General features: G+C 42.3%; 1 protein-coding gene across 1 annotated transcript in view; it reads right to left on the reverse strand.

The window, feature by feature from the left end:
* Positions 1-20,316, reverse strand: part of MAN1A1 (mannosidase alpha class 1A member 1) — a 140,109-nt gene extending 119,793 nt beyond the window's left edge. The window contains exon 1 of the mRNA XM_054628676.2: positions 19,402-20,316. Within this exon, the coding sequence (XP_054484651.2) occupies positions 19,402-19,992 (591 nt within the window). The 5' untranslated portion in view covers positions 19,993-20,316. The remainder of the gene's footprint in view (positions 1-19,401) is intronic.
* Positions 20,317-26,336: the final 6,020 nt, after the last annotated feature.

The raw sequence follows: 26,336 nt of genomic DNA on the forward strand, positions 1-26,336 counted from the left end.
GAACTCTGCTCATGAAAGTTATGAATTCTGTTTGTACCATTCTGAAACAATGCAAATAACTTTACTCAGGACCTTTTTTGATTGTTTTTCCTGTCTCAAAAATAGATTTCTCCCAGGCCAAGGCAGGCAACAACCATTCCAGTTCTCAGAAGATACTCAACACAAAAAATGACTGCCAGATCAGTCTAAAAGGCGTATCTACTACGGTTTCCTACCCCTAACAAATGCTTATGAATAGTACAAACAAATAAACATTTCCTATGAGTAATAAGAGTGTTCAGAACTTGAGAGTGGAAGACTTTTGGAGCCAGATGTGATGCTTGCATGATTAATAATGCCCAGTAGAGTTTTCTTCCACGAAATTACTCAACTGTTTTCTGAGCTGGTTTGAATTTTTTATACTCATAACATCCTGCAGAATGATCTCTACAGCTCTGCAACATAGTGTGCAAAGAGCAGGTTTTTCCTGGTTTTATCACCTAGTAGTTTCATTTGATGTGCCTTATATTTGACAAACAGGAATATTTCTCAGAATAGATGTAAATAACACCACTAAGTACACCATAAAAACTGATGTCTTACTCTTACACCTCTTTCTCCCAATTACAGTGCTTTCCTAAAAACACAGACTCCATTTAATCTTAAAGTTTGAAATAAAGTATGCTTTTATTATTCATTTTGGTAAAGATTGTAGTAGTGGAGAATATACTTGACTGAAACGTGTGATATACTCCCTTCTAATTATCTACTATATTTGAATTAGAAGAAACTAATGTGCCTTAAATCTTAGTGCCTGCATTCAAAGATGGGGAAGAAATTCTCATCTTCTCTGAAATATTTCATTAGATCCATCCATAAGAACTTTATATAAAATTGCCATGTGTTAGCATGGTATCCAGTTTTTGCAACATGTTTATGAGCAGCATTTTTTAACTCTCAGTGATGAGCAGTTATCTGCCTATGATCTCAGTCTCTACACATTTACTGACTTCAGAATCAAATTTCAGAAATCCAGAACTTTTAACTTTTAAGGATTCTAATATAACATTTAGCATGTTAAATTAACATGCCTTAGATGTCTAAGATGACAGTTTAGGACAACAGAGGTTTCAGTCCTTCTAAGGATATAACATTTCACCAGAAGTACACAAAGCTCCTTTTTGAGCACAGAAGTTGAACATATGAGCTATTGGGATAGCTTCTTACAATCTTCTCAAAACTGCAGTATGTTTCATTCCTAGAACTTATTCTTTCACAGTATCTCTGTTCAAAACTGGAAGAGAAAGACATAGTTGTTGGTCTGATACTACTTTTTAACAAATATGTGAAATGTTTTACTCAAAGAATTTGAGAAAGATTTTTCAGTTCTTCCAACGCTCTTCTGCTGCTGTGTTTGGGACTAACAAAGTAAAACTACATAGGTTCTAAAACAAAGTAAAACTACAAGGTTTCTATCCGGTAATGTCCACTTGAAAGAAAACTATCATAAAAAAAACCCCTCCTGACACATCTGTTAAGTTTGTTTTCTCTGCTCACTTTCACAAAATGCTGAATCATATTTTCTCCACATGCAAAAGAGAAGACTGACCACACACAGAGATCTCATCTGAACATTGTGGCTTGAATCTGTAATTAGCAATGGTTTTAGGTTGTTTAAGTTTGTTTAAAAACCAGGACACAGTGGAAGGGTCTGACATCATTTGTTTAGAATAGGACACAATGTATCCTAGTTGCTTCCTGTTAATCAAAACAATTCATCATTCCCCGTGTCCAGTGATTTAGGGCTGCCAAGCACATGGAACAGCAAACTCGTATGTATTGGTGTCCTGATTCTGGCTAGGATGGAGTTAATTTTCTTCTCAGTAGCTGTACAGTGCTGAGTTTTGGATTCAGTAAGAGACTAACGTTGATAACACACCAATGTTTTCGTTGTTGCTAAGTGGTACTTATCCAAGTCAAGGACTTTTCAAGTTTCCCAGACTCTGTCAGCAGGTGCACAAGAAGCTGTGAGAGAGCATGGCCAGGACAGCTGACTGAACTGGGGAAAGAGATATTCCATACCATGGAACATCATTCTCTGTATAAAAACCAGAGCACCAGGACTGCACCCCATGGAAGGGACCCATGCTAGAGCAGTTCATGAAGAACAGCAGCATGTGGGAAGGACTCCTGTTGGAGAAGTTTGGAAAAGACTGTCTCCTGCTGGAGGAACCCCAAGCTGAGGAAGAGTTTGAGTAGTCTGCCCCTGAGGAGAAAGGAACAGCAGAGAAAATGTGTCATGAACTGGCCACAGACTCCACTCACTGTCCTCTCCACCACTGGAGGGGAAGGAGGCAGACAAAATTAGCAGTGAAGCTAATCCCAGGAAGAAAAGAAGGAGGAAATGTATTCTGAGATTTGGGTTTACTTTTCATTACCCTAATCAGATTTGATCTCCCCATGTTGAAGCTGTTATGCCCATGACAGTGACTGGTGAGTGACCTCTCCCTGTCCTTATGTCTACCCACAAGCCTTTCATTCTATTCTCTCTCACCTGTTCAGCTGAGGAGGGGAGAGACAGAGCAGCTTTGGTGGGCATCTGACTTCCACCCAGGGTCAACCCAGCACACTCAGTTAAGCATATTTGCAAACTTTTAGCTGACATGGTTAATTGAGAGTTAAAAAATTAGCCTGCGGTAGTTAAGGAAGGCAACGAAGTACTGATGTGAATATTGCAGTGGAAATCTTATTGTCCCATCTGTCAGTCGTAAAAACAAACAAGGCAACTCTATCACTGCCTTACCCTGATGAACACAAGAGACTCATTTCCTTGTATTCTACTTGTACCCATTAATAGCCTATATTCTTTTAAGGCTGTCATTTCTTTGAGGAAAAATCAGCTTTGAGCTTGGTCCTTTTACACGTACTAGTGCAGTAGCTTTGACAAGAGCTACTAGGCAGTGTGTTCATCTGCTACTGACTCTGAAATAGGTCACTAACCATTGCCCCAGCTACATCAAAGCAGACCCCTCCAGAAGTGTCACACCAGTCAGGGCCCACAGCTGGAGTGCTGAACAGCCTGGAGCTTTTCATGTCCCATTCAAGAGCAGTGAGATGTGGCAGGAAAGCCTTTGGGCTGTACAACACAGGAGAGAAGGCTTTGCTCTGGTGCGTGGTACTACTGGAACTGGTCTCATACCACGGCCTCTGGCCAAAGATGGAAAGCCAAAGAGTTGGTGCCACAATACACCACTAGAATTAAAATATTTAGCAGCTCAGGCTTTCCATTTCTCTACCTGACTTCATGCCTACCTTTATATATGATGTCTCTGCTACTCGCTAATAATAGGTAATAACCAGATGCCAGAGCAAGAAACTATCAAGCTTAAATACTGAGCAAGTATTTTACATTTTTTGAGGAAGTTATAAAGTCAGCATCAAAAGTCAATAATGCCTGCTGGTGCAAGTGAGTGCTGTAATCAGACTGCAGACTAAACCCAAGGCAGTTTCAAGCAGATTATAAAATGAAGGGTCTGCAAGAGGCAGCACATCAGAAATACATCTGTATTTGAAGTTCTGCGGCAGAATTAAATAAACTCAAATTCAAAAACTACAGTCTTCCAAAACACATGCCCTGAAAAGCTTGTTTAATATTTGCAGTCTAGTGCCTTTTTCATTGATTTAAAGAGATATTGTTTACTGCTTTCTTTTGGAGGAACAGCAGTCTGTGTGGAGCATCATTTGCAATGTTTGAAAGTGACAGATACAGCCATAAAGAAAGAAAGCCACTTTCACAGCAGTGCTCCCTCTAATTCTCTGTCTTCATTCTCAACACTAATGATGGGACATTAGAATGTTTCAAGAAATCATTGGGAAATGCCAGTTCCATGCCATCATGTCACAGTTACCTTACAAGGTAGACAGTGGGAGAGTTAAGTACCCCACCCCTGATGGAGGCATCTTTCAGTGATTCCATCTCTTGGAAGCAAACTACTGTAATAATTTGTTCATGGAAGGTATGTTTTCTAAGATCAAAGTGGACTACAGTTTTAGCTTGGCTTTAGTCCACATTTACAAAGTAAATAGAGGTATATATGTTCAACCTATGCCCAAATTTCAAGGAAAAGTACAAATATTCCACAATCTTCATTCCCTTTCAGAAATATTTGCCCCCTGTGCTCCAAAAGGCTTGGCACCAGGTGCACATGCCATGTTATTCTATGAATAACACCAGCACACACACTGTGACTTCAGGGAGAGATGATTTTTCAGTGGTAAAGTGTGTGCCAAAAAAGCAGTGGGGTTTTGGTGAATTTCCTTCCAGCTCTGATCTGGCAGAACCACAGCTGGTTAGAATTTTAAGTGTACTGCCAAAGTCCAAGGGAGAATAAAAAGAACATGAGTTTTTGTGCTGATCTGGGGAAAGTGGTTGACTGTACAGATCTTAAAAGGTCATGAAAAGGCAAAAATCTTTTTTTTTTCCTCACAATACATATTTTCCCTACTTTTCTGTAGAGACAGAAGCAAGTGGGTTTAGAGACAGATGCTAAAATAAATTAAATTCTGCTGGAAAACCCCAAATTATTTCTAAATTTGTCTAGAGGTATTAGTGAGGTCATTGCTACTTCAGTAATACTAACCATCTCACAAAAGCTGGAGAGCACGAGGAAACTGAGAGATGTCCCAAAGTGAGACATTAACTATGTGAATTAACTGTAGAAATTAAATTCTTGTCAAGTACCTTGTAGAAAAAGCTGATTGAGACCTGCTGATAAGAATTTTCAGTAAGCTGTAAAGTAGTGAATAAAATTTGTTTTTCAGCACATTCTGACTTGCAAGCAAATACTGCTGTTGCCCAAAGAGGTCTATATTTAGTTAGTAATAGCCCTTCTGAAGACCAAAAATATTCTTTATCCCCAGCATTCCAAAGGGTGAAAGGCAAAATATATGAATTATACAACATTTAATCAGAGCCCATATAATAGTCATCAGTCCAACTTTATCTACAGCTCCATGCTAAGTTTCAAGAAATACCTTTCATCATCTGAGCTAAACACTTCCTCCCTGCTCCCCAGCCAAAACAAGGGCATTTCCCAGGCTTCAGTCTCACATACAAGCAGGAACAGCTGTGAAATACTCACACTATAGAAAAGCATGCTGTGTAAAAATTACAATTTCAGTTTACTTCTTTGGCAATTATTCCATGTATCAGGGTATGAGCTTTTTCTTTAGTCTTTTTTCACTAACAGACATATAGATTTATATATCCAGACACATACAAATCTTCCTCCACTCCAAACGCTCTTAAATGCTGATTTCCTTGGTAAAATGTGTCACATTCACAACATTCCCAGTTACTAGGTTTTAAATGAAGGATGAGCAAGTTTGCCTGATCGCATCAGAAAATTTTCCCTCTTTCTTATACATAAGATCTTTGTGGAATTTAGTAAAGTCCAAGAAAAGGCTGAAGTTGAAATTTGAGCGAGACTGAGGGGGCGGGGAGAAGAAAACATAACATGTAACAAATTCCCTCTTGTTTTGATTAAAGCATGTACAATGCCACCCAGGATGCTTCCTAGAAATAGCATATTTGAAACCAGATATTACAGCATAGCAGGAATATCCAAAAGAAATTATGAATAAGTTATTATCTTCCAAATAATAGGGCATTCACGGCCTGCAGAAGGTCCCCACATAACACAGGATTAAGGGCAACCAAGTTACCAAGCACAAGAGAATCATTATTGGTGATGCTGCAGTAAAATCAGCCACAAAGTTCTCAGGGAATGTTTCTATATGTGGACACAAGGTAGGGCTGGTAAAACAGATATTTCAGTGTGTTTGGCATTGAGGCAGCTGATCACGTCCACATTTATTTACACTGCAGTGTTCACTTGAACACAGGGACTTTTAAAGCTGGTTTGGAGACTCGTCTTTGGCATCAGCCACCAGTCCTGTGCCTTCCTTAGAAAACATACATGTTTTGCAAACAGTGGCAGGAATCTGAAGTGAGAAAAACTCCTCGTGAAAAATAGAGAATATAACTGGCATCACAAAAATACTATGCTCAAACAAAAGGTAAGGAAAAACTCAGTAAAACCCCCCCCCCATTAGAGAACACAGTATTGGGTAATTAGCACACCATGAAGCTACTGCAGAGGTACTCTGAAATGCACACATGTAATACCTTGCAGTGCACTACTCTGTGTTTAAAATAGCTCCATCAATATTTGTGTCCTCTAGGTTCTTATGATCAAGACTACAGCTGACCAAAAAAAAAATGTTCTCTCAGTGCCCACCAGGTGACTGTTCATCTAGAAATTTCTTTTCACGTGCAAGAGATCAAAATGGTGTGATTTCACTGGTTTAGACTACAGGATCAGCCTTATGTAGGAAAATGCTGAAACTTTGATTCAAGTCACTGATCAAAAATGTAGAAGTGGACAGGTGCAGCCACTGATCATGCTATGGATTGCTAAACATCCAAAATAACTTGCTTTCTTGATGAAATGAAACCTCCATATTCAGGTACAGTAGAAAATAGTCTAATGAAAATTAAAATAAGCCTAACTCCTCTTTAAAATCTCAGAGCCCTTTCCTCAAACTTACTCAGTTCCTACCAAAAGTACTCATTATAGGCTTTTAACAGCTACCTTTTCACACTTATAGGGCCAAATAAAAACCTATGTTTGGTCACTGTTCCCATAACAAAGGACCATAACTTTGGGGCAAAAGGAAGGTTATATAGTCCCTGCTATAGACAGGAGGAGCTTTGCTTCTCACATCACAAAATCAGAATAGGTATATCAAATTGAAGGGATGCTCATGTATTTCTATAATGCTGGAAACCAACCCTTTTAGAAGTGACTAGAGGGTCTGGACACTGAGCATGTGGCAGTGTAAGGAAAGACTTCATTTTCAAAACCAAGCTTCTGTAAAGCCAGACCTCTTTATGATGTCAAAAGTGACAGAAAATCAAATGCTGATGAGTTGAACTCTTCTGAATCTGTGTGTAGTTTAACAGTACAACCCCACTGTAAAAATATTTACAGTTCCTCCCCCATATTAAGTCACAAAAACCAGAAGGAAATTTAATTGAAAAATACATGTTTATAAGCTAGCAGTTAGCCCCTTAAAAAAGAAATCAGACAGAACCGTGCTTTAAACCTACTTTAATGGCATCCATGTAAGTTTTAATACAAACTCCAAACCTAACAACTTTGAAACGACTCTGTTAGCTTTCACGTCCTTAGTTTCATATTTGCATTGTATAAACATCAGGTGACTGATATTTTGATCAGAGGTATGCAGAGGAAAGATACCTCAAAACAGCACACAGACCATGTCAGGGTGCTAGTCACCCACCCACAGCCACATCTTTTGCCACAAAGTGGCAAAAGCTGCAACTAAGAGCTTTGTTTTTCATCAATAGCTAGTATTTCAAAAATTCTAATGGCAAGTCCCTGTCTTGTCCCTTAACCAAATCTCTTTGTCCAGTAAACATTTCCTCATCTTTTTAAATACAAAAAATATCTGCTGAGCTAACATACAGTTGCCTGCTGGGCTTCCCCAGAGAAACAGAGGCAGCAAAATAGCCAGAAAGGCTGCATTGGCATTTCCCTCCACCACCCCAACTCCCAGGATAAAAGCTTGCTTCAGAGCAACTGATGCATGAATGAGAAATGTCTAAACCCCAAGTCTATTTAAATTAAATGCTAGACAGCAGAGATTACAATCCCGAAAGAACTGCAGAAGGCAATATAAGACCCTGAACTTGAGAGGAATTAGCTCAGTTTCTTCAGGGACCTGATCTACAGGATCCCATGGGAGAATCCCCTGTAGGGCTAAGGTGCCCAGGAGATCTCATTGACCTTCAATGTGCCACATCAGGAGAGGAGGGTGGCTGCATAAGGAGCTCAGGTGGAGGACAAACCTCCAGGGAAGAGGAGAGAAAATGTGGGGAGATGTCCAACAGCAGCTCAGAAACACTGGCTGGGCACCAGGGAAGAGGAAGCCAAAACTCATCTGGAAGCTGCCAGAGGACAGGAGGTGCCTTTACATCAACAACAAATGAAGGACCAAACCAAACAGGCACTGGTAACTGAGGAAAAAAAAAACAACAAGGAAATTCTGGGGAATTACAAGACAGCTTTATTCCAAACCTTGGGAAGAAAATGGAGCAGAACCTCCTTCACTCTGTTTCCAGGAATATGAAGGACAAAACCTTTGCAAATGGTAAGGAAAATTTCCCAAAGGCAAAATTTATCAAATAGACCCAGTTACTTATGATGAAGCCACTGGCTCTGTGGATGAGGGCAGCACAGTAGACACAATTTCCCTGACAGGCCTTTTGACACAGTCCTGCCTGAGCACTAAGCAGTGAAAAAGGAATGGACAAGACTCATAAAAAAGTGGCTGGCTTGACACTTTCAAGACAGCTGTAAACAGGTCAAAGTCTAACTAGCAGCTAGCTAGGAGTGACGTGTCCCTGGGGTTCAACTGACCCAATGAGCAAACACACACGCAGTCGCCAACTCCACGTGTAATCCAAACTCCAGCAGTCAACAAGGTGGACAAGAGATTTGGTCTAGAAAAGAGAGGCTTCTTAATGACTTAGGGGATACCCATGGAGAAAAGGTAGCCCAGATAATCTCAGTGTGGCACAATGAAAGGAGTAAAGGCAGTGTCATCAGTTGCAGCAAGAGAAATTTTATCTAGCCACAATAACAATTCAAAAATCCTACAATAAGGGTCTTCAGACACCGGAATAGGTTTGTCCAGAGGGGCTGCAGAATGTCCCCCTGCAGAGATCTTCCATGCTTGAGTGCACAAGACTGAGCAACTCAATTTTATTTTGAAGTCAGCTCTGCTCTATGCAAGAGATCAGGCCTCCAGAGGTCCAGTGGTGAGCCTGAATTTCTCTCCTTCTCAACAACAAAATTCTATGGTAAGCAGAAGGCTGGGAAAGAGAACAAATAGGACTCCAGTGTGCATAAACCCAGACCAGCTGAGTCTCCATAATGCCTACAGATGATAAGGCTGCATATGAAAACTGTTTCCATGAAGTCTGAAAACTTTCCTAGGGGACATCTACTTTCTGAAATATTTAGATTTATATAATAAAAAAATAACTTGAGTAAAGCTGATTACTGAAACATAAGGATTTCTTTGCTTCATCCTAATGTTCTGGATTTTGCTTGTAGCATATGTATAATTCTATTTCCAATTTATATGAAAATTTGTCAAACAAAACAAACCCTATGCCTTTAACTTTTTTCAGACCACACAGAGCTTGTCCCTAACAAACTGCATTCTCAGCTACAGAAAACAGACCAATTGCACAGCATATTTCACTCTTATGTAAAACATACATATGGAGAGAGATAAGAATACATCTCTATCAATACATTAATTTGTTTTTTTAAGAAACTACATGAAGAGACATATGGGCTTTTCTTCAGAAAGGTAATTTCTTTGAAGTACACTTCTTGATCTGTGATCTTCAGCCCTTGACAAGATCACACACCTTTCTATTTCAGTCAGTTCAAGTTCAGTGCCACACTTACTCTAGAGATTTACAGAATAAGACATAAAATACCAGCCAATTTGCAGTTGGTCATAGTTTTCCCCATGGTGATTCTTCAGACGATCTCATCAGAACAGAGAAAGCAGCATGCAGTTTAGAAGTAGTATAACTTTTAAAATAAGTAACATCTATAACTCTTCTACTCTCTAAATGGTAATTAGGTTTTCTGTTGCTTGATGGGGGTGAGGGATGGAAATACATCACTGGAAATAATTAACATCTATTTCTCTTCTTTAGGCTTTAAAGAATTTAGTATTACTACCTAGGTCCAATTCAGAATATCAAGTGCAATTCTTAAAATCACAGATGGGTGGAGAACTACAACCACAGTAGCAACAGATTTCCCCACAGACAGCAGTATGGGCAAAGCTTTGACAGCAGTAGCACCATTCACTGCACCAACAGATGTCAGTGCTCAAAGGCAGTGAGAAAAGTGTGAGCAGAGTTAAAGGCTGGGTCTGCATCTGCATGTGTCTGTCACTGAATAGTAAAATTACTATCTCCTTAAGCACTACACTTTGAAAGCAAAATGTTTTTTTTTTTAGCTTGATATTCTTTTACACTAGCTACTTCCTCTTTCCTTGGAAGAAAGCAGTCCCTGAACAAAAGGAATTTCAAAAGGCAAAGATTCATATTAAGCAGGGAACTAAGTGAAAGAAAAGTATGCAGATACTTGTAAAAAATAGTCTCACAGTGGTCTGAATGCTAATTAAAGAAGCAAGCCACACTGATCTAATGTCATTTTACTGCAATGTTTTAAAAGCAGACACTGACTTTTAATAAATAATTGAAAAAGAGGGTTTATGTTGCCAAACAATATGATCACCCCTACACAAGTGAGATGATGTAAAATTCTGGGAAGAAAGTATCAGACATTCTTTCTTTCTACTTTATTCATATGAAAAACACATAGAACTGCCTCTACCCTAAATTGCCAGCATTATATATCTCCATATGGGAAGTGCAAAGCTGCATACTTTTCCATTAAAACTGCAACTTCTGTTTCTATCCAGTGTCAGAGAAAGAAGCTGATTCTTCTACAAGTATTTTTGAGATGCACACAAAGTCTTATAACAGCCAGATGTTCCACAGTCATCAGCTCATTCATTGCACAGAATCTTTTCAGTCCTTTGCACAGTATTGCCTACCATCTCTTCTGATTTTCACCTATTTTCTTATCTGATTAGAGATTTGCCCTTAAAAGAAAGGGTCAAAGTTTCAAATAAGTCAGAGTCCACTCACTTACTGTATTCTTAAAACAAGTTTAAAACCAAGGTACATGCAGCTTCCAAGAAGGAGTAGGAAGACAAATGGAAATAGATTTTGCACTTGTAGTTACCCTTGCCTAAGAGACCACATATCTCAGTGTTCTCACAAGGACTGTGAATGTTTAATTTTAACAGTTATAAGAATGTAACAGCAGGTTATTCAATCTGTTTGAAAAGCTTTTAAAATCAGAGGCATCAAAATGAGCAATACCTGTATCTTCATAAATACCGGCTATAAAATCCAACCAGCTTACCGTGGAGAGTTTATAGCAAGTTGTCATATTATTTAATGCAAGCCTTTCTTGGTTACAACAGAGTTCAAACTGAAGATTTCAAGATGCAAGAAAGGCAAACTAGGAGTTTTACTACTCTACATGCCTTCCTTCATAACAGCACTGGAGCACAGCGCTCAAGTGTTGCTTCAAAAGCTTCCAAAGCTAATGATCTAAACACAGAACCAGGGAGTCTCAGGCTTTACCTGTCCCTGCAATAAAGCAATGCATTTAGCAGCAGTTTAGTGCTAAAGCAAAGCTGCTCACGTGCAATCATGAATCACACTGAAAGCTCACGTTTAAACTGACCCTAATGAAGTGACACACCCGTGCTGGACACCTGCAGCACAGGTGGGAGCCAAGACAGCCTTCACCCAGCACAAAGCAACAGCCCCTGGTTTAGTGGGGCACGACCAAACAGGAACCAGGTCTCCACGTTCTGCTCTGAAACCTGGCACACTGTGCAACCCTGGGTGAATCAATGGACTGCTCTCAGCCCTAGAAAAGCACCCAAGTGCTTCCTCTCAACACCAAAGCCTTCTGGACTCTGCAGGCAGGGCTGCCAAGCAATAGAACTGAGGCTCAACCACAAGTCTGTGAAAAGTTTAATTTCATCTGGTTTGGGGAAGCATAAGCTTCATTACTCACCAATTATGTTTTCATAACAGACTTGCAGACACGATTAAAGAGTCATGGAAAACAGCAAAACAGAAGATGCCTCTCAGAAGTGTGCACACAATCTTTATGTCACATGCTTTAAAAAGCTCAAACAACTCAGTGAAAAAAGAAAAACAAAAACCAAAAAACTGTATAATGTTGTGGATAAAGAAAATTTTCACACAAAAGGAATCAGCATATTGAGCATCTGGTACATTGCCCATATTGCTTAATTCACAGTCCCTCATCCCCCCCAGTTATTTCCCTCACTAGTAAAATCACAGTTCTTCTATAGATAACTTAGGAAGAGACCACAAAACCCTTCAAAACTGAGTGTCTAAAATCTGCTTTACACAGAGACACGTCTGAATACTTGAGTTTGTTACCAAAAAAGACACACAACCAGAGTGTCTCATCATCTCTGTACCACCTCAGGTAGCAATTTATTGTCAGAGTAAGTGCTGCACTGTTAAGATGGAGTGAACACTGAATCAAAGCCACTTTCCTGAAATATTGCTCTTACTATGCCAAATAAGTTGGGAAGACAAATTTCTTATTTGTAAATAAAGGAAACACTTATCAAGATAGTATCTTTAAGATGAAAACCACAGTAATTTCCTCTTATGCTGGCTCCCTGAGCTAGAAAACACCCCAAGCTAACCAAAGAGGAAGTTAACACACAGCAATCCTCAGAGCAGTATGTTTCAGACAACTTTAAGAAAAGGTCTGTACATCCAACAGTCACACAGGTCTTTCTGCAAGGACATTAATTATTTTCCACAAGAAGAGCTGTCTTCTGCCTCTCCATGACTTCCTTTTCATAAATCCTGTGCTTTCATTAACATTCAAAGAAGGTATCAAAGCCTGGCTGTCTACCACTCTTATTTGCTCCCTGAATGAGATAAGACCTTTTTTTTATCTTAACAGTAGATTTTAATAAACAGGTGGAATTTTTTCTGCTTCAGTTTGTCTGCAGCATAGAACTACAGCCTTAGGCAACTGTACTTACTAACATTATGATTTAGTCTATTTCTTTATATTAATTGGCTGCCATAGGCTACTACACTAGCATTAAGTACAAAATCATCACTATGAGAATGTAACTTCTGCTGAAGTACAGGAGATATTCCATTTTAAGCTTTATCTCACATGTTTACATCACCTTATTTAGTTCTCATGAAGAGTCCTATGTGTCTGGAATTTACATTTTGCCTTTACAGAAAGATAAAGAATTAGTCATGTGCTTCTTTTGTTTGGTTTGGTTTTTTTTTTTTTTGGTGAAAACCAGATGTTTTTCACCCAACATTTAAAGCCTTTTCATTTCCCCCACAATTCTGAGGATCTGGTTATAAAGGACATTCAGTTACTTTTGATAAGTTTACCTGTTGAGAATACAGACCAAGCCTGAAGATAGGAAAATTAAATATTATTCTTAGCACACAGAAAACAGGTGCAAGGCTATAAAAACAAGAACCAGCAATTGGGAACACACCCTATTCCAATCAGATATGCACACAGTCATACAGTGAAACACCCCTCCCACTCATGATCCCAGTTCAAATCCAAGATCATTTGACTGAAGGGAGGCTATGAGGTTCTCACTGAAAATCCCCAAACAAAACAAACCCAAACAAGGCAGCACCTGAAACAACTCACCTGAAACAATGTCCTTCCCTAAAAAGACTCTAAGGTGTCTTATCAGGGAGAACATTAATTTGGCAAATATATACCCTATTTCATATTTTGGGGACATAAAGATACCTCAGACCATTCTCCTCCATTTTCCTCTCCTTTTAAATGCAGTGGGCTTAGTGGGGGTCCACTGCATCCACTGTGCTCAGAATTCTACTAAACCCTTTCAGCTCCCTACCCCCCAGGGCACAAACCCAACTAAAGCAAGAATAGCTTCACATCTGGTTGGCAAGTTGATCTGGCTCTCCATAGGTTCTGCCAAGTGAGTCACTGAATCATACTCAGTAACACAGCTGAAGCTTCTCTGCATCCTGTAGTGCCATTAACCCTAAGCAAGCACTTTAACTTATTGGTTTGTGACATTTTGGATATCATAAGGCAACCCTGGCCACCTCCAGCTTACCATTATCATATGTGATTCCCATCTTTAGGCACTTTATTCACCTCCTCAGTGACTTTTATAAAACCATAAAAAAAAACCCCACAACACAAACAGTATTTATCAGGAAGGAAAGCACTATCAAACACTCGAAAAGAAATAGCAAATACAAAAATACTGAAGATTAAAAGTAAATAAACAAAGCTTTGGGTGAGAAAAAAACAAGATTAATTTTAAACTTCAACAAACTTAATAACAAGTATACTGTGTCAGCATTAAGGTCACAAGATACTTCAGGAAAACTTCTTTCGAAATGCATTGATTGCATCATCAGCATGTTGGCAGGAATCACCACACTGCTTACTCATTACATGTCAACTCTTTTCCTTTCACTGAATCATGTTCTTAAAGAAATGTACCATCAGGGAATGTGGCTTTTTCTGTTTGAAACTCAAACCACCCAGTACTTCAACTGCTGTATTTTAACTGTTTCCTCTCCTATGAAGGTCTTCACAAGTAAAAGTGCACTGAATTTTGGTGTACAGTAGCTGGGGCTTCAGTAATTCCTGTTTCTGTACTTCCTGTCTCCTATTCTGTTATGAGAAGAGGGGTTGGGAGGTAAACCTTCTGAAGTGAAATGCTTCATTCTGCTAAAGATGATTACAGTAGATAGAACCTTTGCTCTGCAAAGGTCTCATTGCAGAGATTCAGTTTTAATGGAGAGCTTAGGCAAGAAGAACAGAAACCAGGTGCTAAGACAGAGCTACTCAAAGAGATTTCATACCTTTCTTCCACCTGCTCCCTCACCACAGCCAAAACTAGCACCAAGTCAACCCTTTCATTAACACCTTTGACTCACCAACCTGACAGAAAGTTTAGCAGAAATCCATCCAATTTCTTTCTTTTTTTTTTCTCTGACAGTTTTTAGCTGACTTACTGAGCTGAAGCAGATTATGGAGGGATGCAGTGAAAATCACAGAAAGTAGATAGTGGGAGAATGCAATCAAAAGTGGGATGAAGAGACTTGTTCTCCTTTTCCAATAGCAAGAAGTATTAGTGAGCTCACCTTGTCATGTAAACACCCTCATAAGGAAATAAAACTCCATCCAGCTGGCACTGGACCTTCCTGAGCAGCAGCACCAGGATACCAGGCAGTAGGAAAGCAGCTGGTGGAAGCATGCAGGAAGACACAAGGGGCCAACTACCCTTCCACAGCAGTGAGTGACCATCCATAATTTTTGCCATCACTCCTTGTTAATGAAGAGATCTTATTATGACCAAGTATTTAATGTCAAGCACATATTAGATCTCTGATTAGTGCTTTATTTCCATGCTCACAAGCTTTCTTTCCTCAAGATATTGCTGAATATCCCTGTAACATTACTGAGACTTTCATCTAAATTGCATAAAAGCCACCATAGGACTTAAAAAAGCTTCAGAATTCACCCTGCCAATGCCACCTCAATTCATTTCTTTACAGAGAGATGGGGAGGGAAGCTGCAGAGTCTGTTTTGCTGAATTGCAGCTAGTGCCCTGTTGAGCTCAAAGGACTGGTGCTCAAATTCTTCTCTGCAAGACTTGTACTACATGACTGCAACAGCTGAGAGCTGTGCAAGTACTTGGAGCACTGCATGACCATGCTCTTTAGACATTGATTCCAGTTTACCAGGGAGGCTTTTATCCTGAAAACATGTCCAAACAGCTCTGATCAATAATGTGAACAGTTTCCAAGCTAGTTACCTTGTACAAGAACAGCACAGCTGCATTAGTATGGTGCTCCACCATAGAGCTTGCTGTTCAGCAGGATTAATTAGTCTGGGCAGAGCACCACACTAATGTGATTATATAGCTTCTAGTACCTGAGCTAGCTCACTCATTGTTTCTATTCTTTTGCTTTAAAATAAAAAGAGCTTAGGTTTTGCTGTTTTCTTAACACCTAAATAATTCCAGCACCGTTTTCTTTTTCTTGGAAGAGAGAGGACTGAGACTTGGAGAAGACTCAAAATCAGATTTTTTTAATGAAAAGAATCATCTCCTGCCTTCATAGCCTCTTTCCACTATTGTCATCCTCTTCTAATAATTTCTTTTGCTTGTATCAACTACCTATGCACCTGCAAGTCTTCCCTTGACATCAGGAATAATGGTGTCCAGCCATAACCAACAGTGACAAAAGCAGAGACTGGAAGACATTGCACTTGAGTGGAACGGAATCAACACTGCCTTCCACTCCTTTTTTCCAGGTAGGGAACAGATACCACAGGAGGCACTTGCCACAGGCATACCAGGGACCCAGACCTTGCTCCAAGTCATGGGAGCACTGGAGGAACTGACTGAAGAATGTAAATTCTGGCAAATGCACTTATGCTGCTATGCTCAAAGCGTGCTTCATTGCTCGAGCCTCCATGAGGCATCCTGCATGAGGACAACACCCAGGCCATGCAGTAAAACAATCAGCAGCCACAAGCAACTGACAGCAGTAGAACAGGAAGTAGTGGGGAAAGCCCCACTGCTGGCAGTGCTGCTCTTTCCTCTGAGGTTGCCTGTAACACATCAACAGAAGAGAAACAGAGCACCAGCACAGCACCCATCAGTATGGCTGGTCTCTGATTCACACCCCTGCCTGCACACAGCCAGGCCCCAGTAACACAGTGGGGCAGACCTTTCCACACACACCCTGAGAGCAACCATGTAGTTCTGACAGAGTGAAAAAGAAGTGAGGGTTCCCTCATAGCAAAAGGATCTCTACTTCATGTTTCCATAAGTGTTTTACTTGCTCAATAAGCATCTAGCATTTCTTTTTGGTAATATCGTGTTGGTTTAAATACTAAGAGAGGTTCAAGAACCTTTATATTTCCTTCTTGGTTTAAGTTTCACCCTGTTAATTTTTTTTTCCTAATATAAAAGAGCAAGCTGTAGAAAAAGTGGTTAAAATTTCTAGAACAAAACTTGGCTAAAAAATGCCATAGAATCACAGCATTTCATTGTTTTGTGATTCTAAGTGATATTGTACTGGCTGGACTTCTAAACACACATGTCAACTTAAAATTTAAAACAGTAAATGGACAAAGCAGCTCTAAGGTATCTCCCTTCTCAGCTTTATGTCAGCACATTAGCGGGATGGAGCCCTTCCAGAACAGAAACACAGGGAAGAACAACCTTATTTTTTGGCATTCTTTTCTTTTAAAGTAACTTGCTTCCTTCTGTAAAAAGTATCACTAAGACTAGCTTCAAATGTTGAGTTCTAGATATATGACATAGATCATACAATGCAGATGCGAATTCCAGGCTCAAAAGAGTATGAAAGCAGAAAGGTTTTTTATGTTTGCATCTCCAGCATGTAACCACTGGGCACAAAGAGAAAAACTTTTAAGGGATAATTCTGGTTTCTGTGCATTTACAGTAGAGTACAAAAGTTCATACTTTAAAAAGATACAATTTAAAACTATTTAAAGTTTTAAAACTAAGCTAAAAAGACTGCAGATTAGAAATCAATCTTGACACTAAGGTAACAATATAAAAAAGGGGACTAAAGCTTGCAAAAAGACAAAGAGAAAAGCAACAAAAAAGCCAACACATGAAACAATGTGAAGCAAGTCAGCACAGAACAGAAACACTGTTTTATTGTCAATGGAAAAATGTATTCTTCATAAAAAGACAAAAAACAAACCAGGCAAAGTACTGCAAAAATACTAAAGCAAGTAAGGAACCAAGATGTTAAGATCACACAGTGATTTAGGAAGAAAAGAAACTCCCAGAAACAACACTTAGTATTGAGGACTTAAACTGAGGTATGAAGGAAAGCAAAGATCTGGAAAAAAAGTGCAGTTTCTGCGTCATCTCCTATGCTTAAACAGCCAAAACTCTGGTTTGGGGAGGCTACTGTGAAACTGATGCTCTGTGTGGAAGTGGAGGAGAGAGGATGGAAAGCAAAGGGACATTGAAGAGATATTGGCCATATGTTTGTAAGTACACACACGGATATCCACATGTAACAAAAGGTAACTCAGACCAGCTGGCACACAGTGGGACCAGCAGGACAACACTTAAACATGCTGCTATCTTCCTCCTCCTGTTTAGTTACTTGTTACAGTCTTCTGTACCACAGAATCATGTACATCAGGTCTGGAGCCTCATTACTTCTAAATACTTCTCCGTGGCAATGTCACATAGCTGGAAAAAGAGTTTGCTGGTATTTCTAACTTTCCATATACCTCAGGGAGGCTGCATGACTAAACCAGAAGGCAACATACTCTCTGCACACTTCAAGATGTGGTCTGTACCGTGTACTCCTCCCGTGTACTCCTTCTCCCTTCAAAATACCTTTGCATTGGTACATGCTGCTTACGACTTAAAACTATGCTCCACGATTTGCTGAAATAGTTAAAGTGGCACAAGGACTCCAGAGCACAGAACACAACTTGATATTTGTGAGAGCTTATTACATGATGCTCCATGTGATATCACAGCTCACTTTTCAGAGCACTCTGTACAAACACACAATAAAAATAAATACTTTTAACTAAGGCTAACCAGGTTTCACAAATACTGAAATACTCTGTAGTAAGTCTGTAGTAAGCCTATCTCATTTCCATCACCACAGTACATGAAATATATACTACTAATTAATTCATAAACCCTAATCTCTGCAGGCAGCTGAAATTGTCAGTTCGATAAATTAACCAGCCAGCACTGATGGGAAGTTGAACTGTATTACTAAGGAAATTCTTCTTCTGCTAGAGGACCCTGTCAAACTCTGCCCACGACAGCATTACCTAGACAGAGTTTGGAGAATTTTTGTAGGGAAGGATTTAAACCGGTACCTGAACCAACCGAGCAGCAGGACCAAAACAAGGTGGTTGAAGGAATTCGTCAAAGCACACACAGCTCTGACGCTTTACCGCTGCAACCTAAATTGACTGTATTTGCCAAATGCCCTCAACTCTTCAGACAGCCGATAGCGCTGAATAGCGAACCGCACGAACCCGAGTCAGACCGCGACACCTCTGGAGCGCTGCACCGCACCTGCGCCCCGCCGGACAGCCCCGGGAGCTCCTCTGCCGGCAGCGCGGCACGGGCACGGAGCCGTGCCCCGCTGCCTCCCGCACCCGCGGGGGATCGGACACCCACCGCCCGAGCCCGGGACGTCCCATGGGGAGCGCAGGCGGACCCGCGCCGCTCTTTCTCCCCGGCGTCGCCGTCCCCAGCCCTCAGCGACCCGCGAAGCGATCCCTAGCCTGCCAGCCCTGGCGGGGCTTTGCTTTCTGCCCGGGTTTCGGTGCAACAGCTGGGGGAGCCCGGCAACATCGGGAGGGAGGGAGGCGCAGCCGGAACGGAGCCGGCAGCGCGGGCGCCCAAGCGGGAACGCACCGCGGGCTGCGAGGATGCAACCGCCGCCGACCTGCGCTGCGGCTACCGAGGGACAGCCGGCCAGAAAGACCCTCTTCCCGCAAGGAGGAGGCGGCAGGAGGGCTCAGGGGTCCCCCAACACAGCCGCCAGAGACCTGTTGCCCCGCGCGGGAGCGTCGAGGCGCATCCCCCGGAGCGGGACCGACAGTCACCACCACCCACCTCTTTGATTTTCTCCCTCCTCTGCCGGACGTCGGGGTCGGCGGGCTCCTGCCCCACGGCGCCGACGGGCTGGCGGAAAAGGCGCTGGGGCAGCCCGGGGGCACCCGCCTCCTTCCTGCCGCGGGCGTCCTGCAGAAGTTTCTCCTTGTCCTGGCGGATGTCTCTGCGGATCTCCTCGGGCAGCTTCTGCAGCGTCTCCTTGGCCTCCCGCAGAGCCCGCTCGTGGTCCGCGCGGATCCGCTCCAGGCTGCCCGGCCCGCCCGCGGCCGCCGCCGCCGCCGGGCCGCCTCCGGGCTGCGGAGGGGCGCGGGGCTGCCCGCCGGGCGGCGGCGGCGGCGGCTGCAGGGCGGCCGAGTGGAAGAAGACGCCGCTGAGAAGCTTGGAGGAGTCGGGCAGGAAAAAGATGGCCCCGAAGCAGAGGGTGATGAAGGCGCTGAACACCAGCAGCAGCACGAACTTCTCCGTCAGCCGGAACGCGCCGGGGCCCGCCGCCTTCCTGCCCCCGCCGCCCGCGCCGCTGCCCGCGGAGCCGCCCAGCGTCCCCGGCCCCGCCGCGCTACCGAAGAGCGGCAGCAAGCTGGCGGCGGGCATGACCCCCGCGCCGCCTCAGCGCCGCGCTGCGCGCCCCGCCGCCGCCGCGCAGGGACCGCACCGCACCGCACCGGACGGCTGGGCTCCGCCGCCCCCTCCCCGCCTCGGCCGCACAAAGTTTCCCCGGGCGGACGCGGCAACTTTTCCCTTCCCTGCGGGCGCGCTCCCTCTGCTCCCCCGCCGGCAGCGCTCGGCAGCGTCTGCGGGGCGGGCGCTGTCAGCTCCAGCCCATGCTGCCGCCGGGCCGCCGCCGCCGCCGCGGGTGCCGCTCCCCGCTCCGCCCGCGCGGAACTGCCGGGCAGCCGGGGGCGGGGCGGGGCGGGGCGGGGCCGCCGCCGGCCCAATGGCGGGGGGGGCGGGGCGCGGGCGCTGCCGGACCGCGGGTCCCGGGGCTCAGCCGCGGGATGCGCTGCCCTGGGCGCCGCCGGAGCCCCGCGGCCGGAGGGGAGCGGCAGCAGCAGCAGCAGCGGCGGGGGCGCGCCCGCTTCGGCCCCGTGGGCGGCGTTGGCCCGGGGCGGGCGGGTGCGCGGCTCCGAGAGATGCCGGCGGCGCGCCCTCGTGCACCCACGTGCACGCTGGTGCGCGCACACACACGCGCGGGTACGCCCGGAGGGGCGCGCGGCGGGGGCCTGCGCGCTCACAGGCGCGCACGCACTCGCCGGGGGCGCGCGCCAGGCCGGGGGCGGTGCGAGGGGAGCGGGGGCACGGCGGGGCCGGGAACAACTCCTGACCCGCCGGGTAGGACGAGCCTCTATCTGTTCTTTGCGTGAAAAACAAGGGTTAATTTAATTTATTGTTTTTTTGGTTTTTTTCTGTAGGTAAAAGTGCACCTTGTCCAAGGAAGCAGGGTACGTATATCTGTGCAGTGTGAAAATCCGACTTTTCATCTAAGCTCGTACGAATGAAAAGACCATCGTGTGTTGGCACAAGGAAATACCGAGTTTGATAGTGGATCAAATTGCTGCATCCAGCTCCCCAAGCATTAAGCGAGAGGGAAAGTTTCCAAAAAAAAAAAAAATCGATTTATTATTTTTGCCCGTGTTACAGAGCAATGCAATAATCAGCAGGCATGTAAGAAGAATAAAATGTTGTGTCACTTTAACAGAAAAAGGGAACCCAGCCAACATCCAGGGGTTTATCTCCAACTCTTTTGGAACATACTCAGAGTCTACCTAGAGTTTCACAGCAGTTCAGCACTGTAATCTTGAACATTTCCCCCAAAAGGTTAACCACACAGTCAGAAAGAAAACAGTGAGATATGTGGTCTCAGAAGTTAGGATGCTGAGGCTGGTTTGTTTGTGTATTTGCATGGCTTTATTTTACAAGGGATTAAAAAAAAACAAAACAAAAAGCAAAAAAAAAAACCCTAAAACGACAGTAGAGGGAAGTCTGTGCTTTAAGCAAGGGCAGGGAGAAGGCATCGTGTGAGCCTTAAAGACACGATTTTGAAAATGGGCTTGGCATGGAGCTAATTCTGCTCCCAGTGGAATTAAGGGGAGTTTTACCATTGACTTAATAGGAATAAAGCAAGGCTGTTGCCCAGTGCTTTTCCAAATCCCTTTCTTTAGAAGTTAGAATATGTAACAGATTAATTAAAAACAGGTTCAGAGAAGACAGTTATATAGAGTTATATAGAAATGATAGAGTGAGTCCTGCAAAATTCCCCTAAGTATATAAGCAAATGCTTCTGTAAAATTTCAGGATTATACATGAAACTGAAGGACCAGGGGCCCAACTTCATATTCAGTCAGATCAGTAATTCAATTTCGTTTTTATTCTGGTTTTCTTATAAATCCTATTTTTTCCTGAGTTGCATTTTCCCACATTTAGATGTGAAACTATTGCTCAAACTAAACAATGAGCACTCTGACTTTGACACACATTTCCCAGAAATGTTTAACGTAGCCTAATAGCTGTGCCAAGACAAAATTGTTTAGGGTTGAAGAAATCAGACTGCTTGGAAAAGGAGATAAGAATCCATGGTGATTTTAGTTTTGTTTTTGGTTTGTTTTTTTTTTTTAAGCAACATTAAGGTAGCAAATATGGGGTTTAGCTGTTGAAAGACAGTTGACTAATGAAAAAGCTTCCTAAATGGTGAAATACCACTCTCAGCTTCAGCGAGCATATTCTGCTTCAGTCACTGCATATGTGGGTGTGCAATATTTCTCACAGATTCCCCTCAAAACTCATCTGTACTTATATGATAATATTTGGAGGCTGAAGTTATTGCTGAAAGAAATGCCCTCCTTCAGTATTCTGGAGTCATTCCTTAGGTTGCCATATTTCTATAGCACTTTATGAAGGGATGCAGGAGCAGAAAATACTATCACATGGGGTTATGCTCCTGTGTCTCCTAAAATGAGAGACACATCAGCCTCTTGACTTCTTTTGGTGTTCATCCTAAATGCTAGGGGTCAAGTGTGGATTCATGCAAGGGGTTTCACTGCCACACTCATCACTGTCTTTGGGACATCCTGAACATAAGGGAAGCAGCAATGGGGATTTTCTATGCAAAGGTGGAAATTGTGAAATTCTCAAGCCTTTGTGATGAGATGATCATTCCTCCTTCTCTGAGCAGGATACAAAATTTTGTATGCAGAGTGTTCCTGTTGTTAGCACTTAATGTTACAGTTACCAGTAAGGTCATGTGGGAACTATTCAGTGGGACTGTTGAAGCATGTAAAGTTACTGGCATACAGAGCTGTTCACTTCGTGAGGGCAATAGGGACTGAAAGACAAAAGAACTGCTTCAACCCAACCCTGATGTACAAGTTCCTCGGGCTTTTTGTCACTAATTTACTTCAGGTGCAAGGTATTCCAAGGACCACGAAAATACAAGAAGTAGCTCAGAGAAAAACACCCTTGATTCCAAATGGCAAAATGAAGGGCTGTACAATGCTCCTTTTCAACTGGCTGTGTCCAACAGGCAGTTCAGCTATAAAGTTAAATCATGTTCATAGGCACTTAAATAGTGGCTAAAAATCCAAATAAAATGCAAACAAGAGAAGCTTGGTATTTGCATTAGGGACAGCAGTGGAAAACCCACCTGCCTGCACCTGGACTTGCACTGGGAAAGCCTCTTTGAACACAACTCTGTCAGCACATCCACCTAGTGGATATCGAACTGCCTGCAGCTTCGGGCTGGGTATTTTTTTGCTAGTCAAGCTGCATTACTTCCTGGATGACATAAACTAAAATGGGAAAAAAACCAAGTCTCTGGGCAGTTGTTTTGCTATGCTGGGTCCTACCCAGTTTGGTTATACCAATAAAACACTGGACTGTATCCCTCCCATGGAGGGAAATATTGCTTCCGTGGATTCAGTTGCAGAATCAGTAATAATTTTCCAGCAATCATGCACAGGTCAAGCATTTACAGAAAGGTAGAACTGATACATGAGAGGTGGTGAGAGGGAGATTTGCATAATAAGGAACAAGACTCTTTTCTGTAATAAATGTTCTGAATGGGGAAATTTGTTACATATTGACTGAAAGGCCTGGAAAAAACCTGAGCTCCTGTAATAATATTTTCTTCTCTTTTTTTTTTTTTCTTTCTTTTTTTTTTAAATCCACTTATACCTAATTTGTCATGGTTCCAACCTTAGATCCTGTCTAGTGATACTAGTGATAAGGAATTAGCCAGCTTGGTCTGAAAGATACATGCCACAGATAAGAAGAGAATTAACAGTTGTCCCACTTTTGGGCCCATTCAGCTGAGGCAGAGATACCTACTGATACATCTTCTTGGATAGGGAGTTTGTAACAATACAGCTCCCTTGCAAGGGGTTCCCAGTGTTACTTTCTAGTTAAGACTACTGTAAAAACACATTGACAGCTTCCTTTTGAAATGCAATACTTTAACACAGCTTTCAGAGATACTTTTAATATGTTTGCCTTTGCGAATGTGACTCATAAACCCAATTTAGACATCCAGCTCTTCATAGATTAAGTAACGTGGCACAGACTTAGGGTTCCCAAGGCACACAAGCTGGATTCATAACACCTAGTGTGCTCTTTGGAAGGAGGCTTTGACCATTTGAGGACCAGATGTGTATGAAATGCTCTCTATCTTGGATTTTGGCAGCTGGCTGCAGTTCTGACTTCAGTCTGTGAGGAAAGTGTGATTCACAGACACAAAAACTTTGTTCAGTCTTCAGTGTTTTGAGAATACAGGACTGCCTGATGCTTTTCTTCAAGAGCTCAGAAGAGAGAAGTGTTGACCAATTCTGAGAAGAGAGAAGTGTTGACCAGGAGTTGGAGATCTGTGTTTGACATATTTTGTAGTCTTGGGGGATTCAAATTACCCTGTTTTGCAGTGGAACATGTACATCCCCCACCACCATTCATTTTGAAGTAGTGCTATGACTCAGAGACAAGTGCAGGACTTTGAAGGCAAAGAGGAGAAAAGTTTTCCACTGAGCATGGCTTAACAACCCTGAAGGAAGAATGCTGCACTCCCAGAGGAGGCTACAGCCTAAGAGCTAGGGCACTAGTCTGAGAGATTGAAGACACCAGATTATCTCCTTCTCAATTAGATGGCTGTTGAAGATTGGTCTCCTATTTGAGGATGAAAAACAGAAGAAAGAATATTAAATTTTCTCACATCCTTTCTCAAACATTTTCTCTAGCCTAACACATGAGATGATTGTGGCTGACCAACTTTATAAATACTGTAGAAATAAATGTATCAGGAACATGAAGCTGTAGGCTCACCAACCTTCATAAACACTTTTTCAACCCTTTCCTGGCATGGATGTCAATTCTACGAGAGGTCTCTTTTCTACCAGTATAATTGGAAATATCTTCCATCCCTACCTGAGGGAGAGGATTATTCATTTCTCCAAAAGAAATCTCTGTAGTGCAAGCAGTTTTCAGTGTTTGTTGGGAGGCTTTGCTGTAAGCACTCAGGTAAGCATCCAGCTAAGGGCAGAAAAGCTTTGCCCTTTCTCTCCTCTCCAAGATTTCAGAAGACAGAAAATGAACTGCAAGAAATCCTGTCTGAAGAAAATATTTGACTCTTCTATTAAAACATCAAAGATTAAAATAATTGTCTTCAACATTGCAAGAAACCTGATAATCTAGAATTTGAACTGGGACTCCTTCCAGTATTTTATTTAGCAGTAGCATAAAGTATACCATACTTAGCCTCAGATGGCATCTTTGAGAATATCTCACTTTGGTTCTGGCTTGTTATCATTTTATAATTGTTTCAGTGAGAGACTTTTGCACTCCCTCAAAGCAAGCAGACATGGTTTGGTTTTCAATGTGCAAGGAAGAGGAATATAGAGGTAAACATAAAAGTAATGGAAAGAAAAAGAACTACAAACTTTATTCCTCTTTTAAGAAATTTATCAATGTTCATATCCTTGAAGAAGATTTTAGCCATGGAACTAAGAAATGGAAGCTAGCTCTTATAGTATTTTAGTATTTAAGATTCAGAATCTGATGCAATTATTTGCATAGCAATTAAGGATGAAGTTGTTTGGAGACATCCCATGAAATTCCTTCTGGACCTTAGATCTTTAAGAGATTAAAAGCCATGACAGGTACATATTCTGTTCACTTCTTCAGAAGTGAAGAGACTGCTGCAGTAAAGAGACTAGAGTGACACTGCTGTTCTTTCCCTTCCTGCCTCCTATTTTGTACCTGTAATCCCCAGGAAAGGTAAAAGGCCATCGGATTGGGCAAATATATTTAAGGGACAAATCTTAGTGGATTGTGAGTGACTGAAAGTGATTTACTGCTGTGGTTTCCTTTGGACTTAATTATCTCCAATAGCACTAACATGTCTTGTGCCAGAACCATGACTGTAGCAACTAAAGGAACTCCCAGCAGCTCTTTTTTGCTGTCATAAAGTTTGTATATCACATTTATAGGTACGAGTTTAGTAGATTGTGACAAGATTAAATCAAGACAAGAAGGCAAAATTTTTTTAAGAGGATCCTTGGAAAACAGCCTTCCTGTCCTTTCCAAGGTGGTTTCATTTTCCTGAACCAGGGGGGAGATGTGTTGGCTGAAAACAAGATATGGCCACTGGAGCTGGCATTTGTAGCCATTCAACAGCTGTTTTGCAGCCAGTTGATTGGAATAACTGTATGTCTTGGCTGAAAAACAGATCTGGCTCTCTTAGTGTGTAGCCTCAAGGAAAAGTGGTTAGAGCAGAGATTTCTAACCTGATAAACCTTCTAAGGAGTAAAAAATATGCTATAATAGATGACTAAAAGTATCAACAAGAAATATTAAAAACAAAAGACACTTCAAATTACTCTTTTTTTTTTTTCTAGCCATGCTTAATTTGTACAAAATTTTAATTCCCTATTCAATGGCTCCCTATTTCATAAAAACCA

This window comes from Agelaius phoeniceus, chromosome 3, assembly GCF_051311805.1.
Source record: "Agelaius phoeniceus isolate bAgePho1 chromosome 3, bAgePho1.hap1, whole genome shotgun sequence".
Taxonomy (NCBI): Eukaryota; Metazoa; Chordata; class Aves; order Passeriformes; family Icteridae; genus Agelaius; species Agelaius phoeniceus.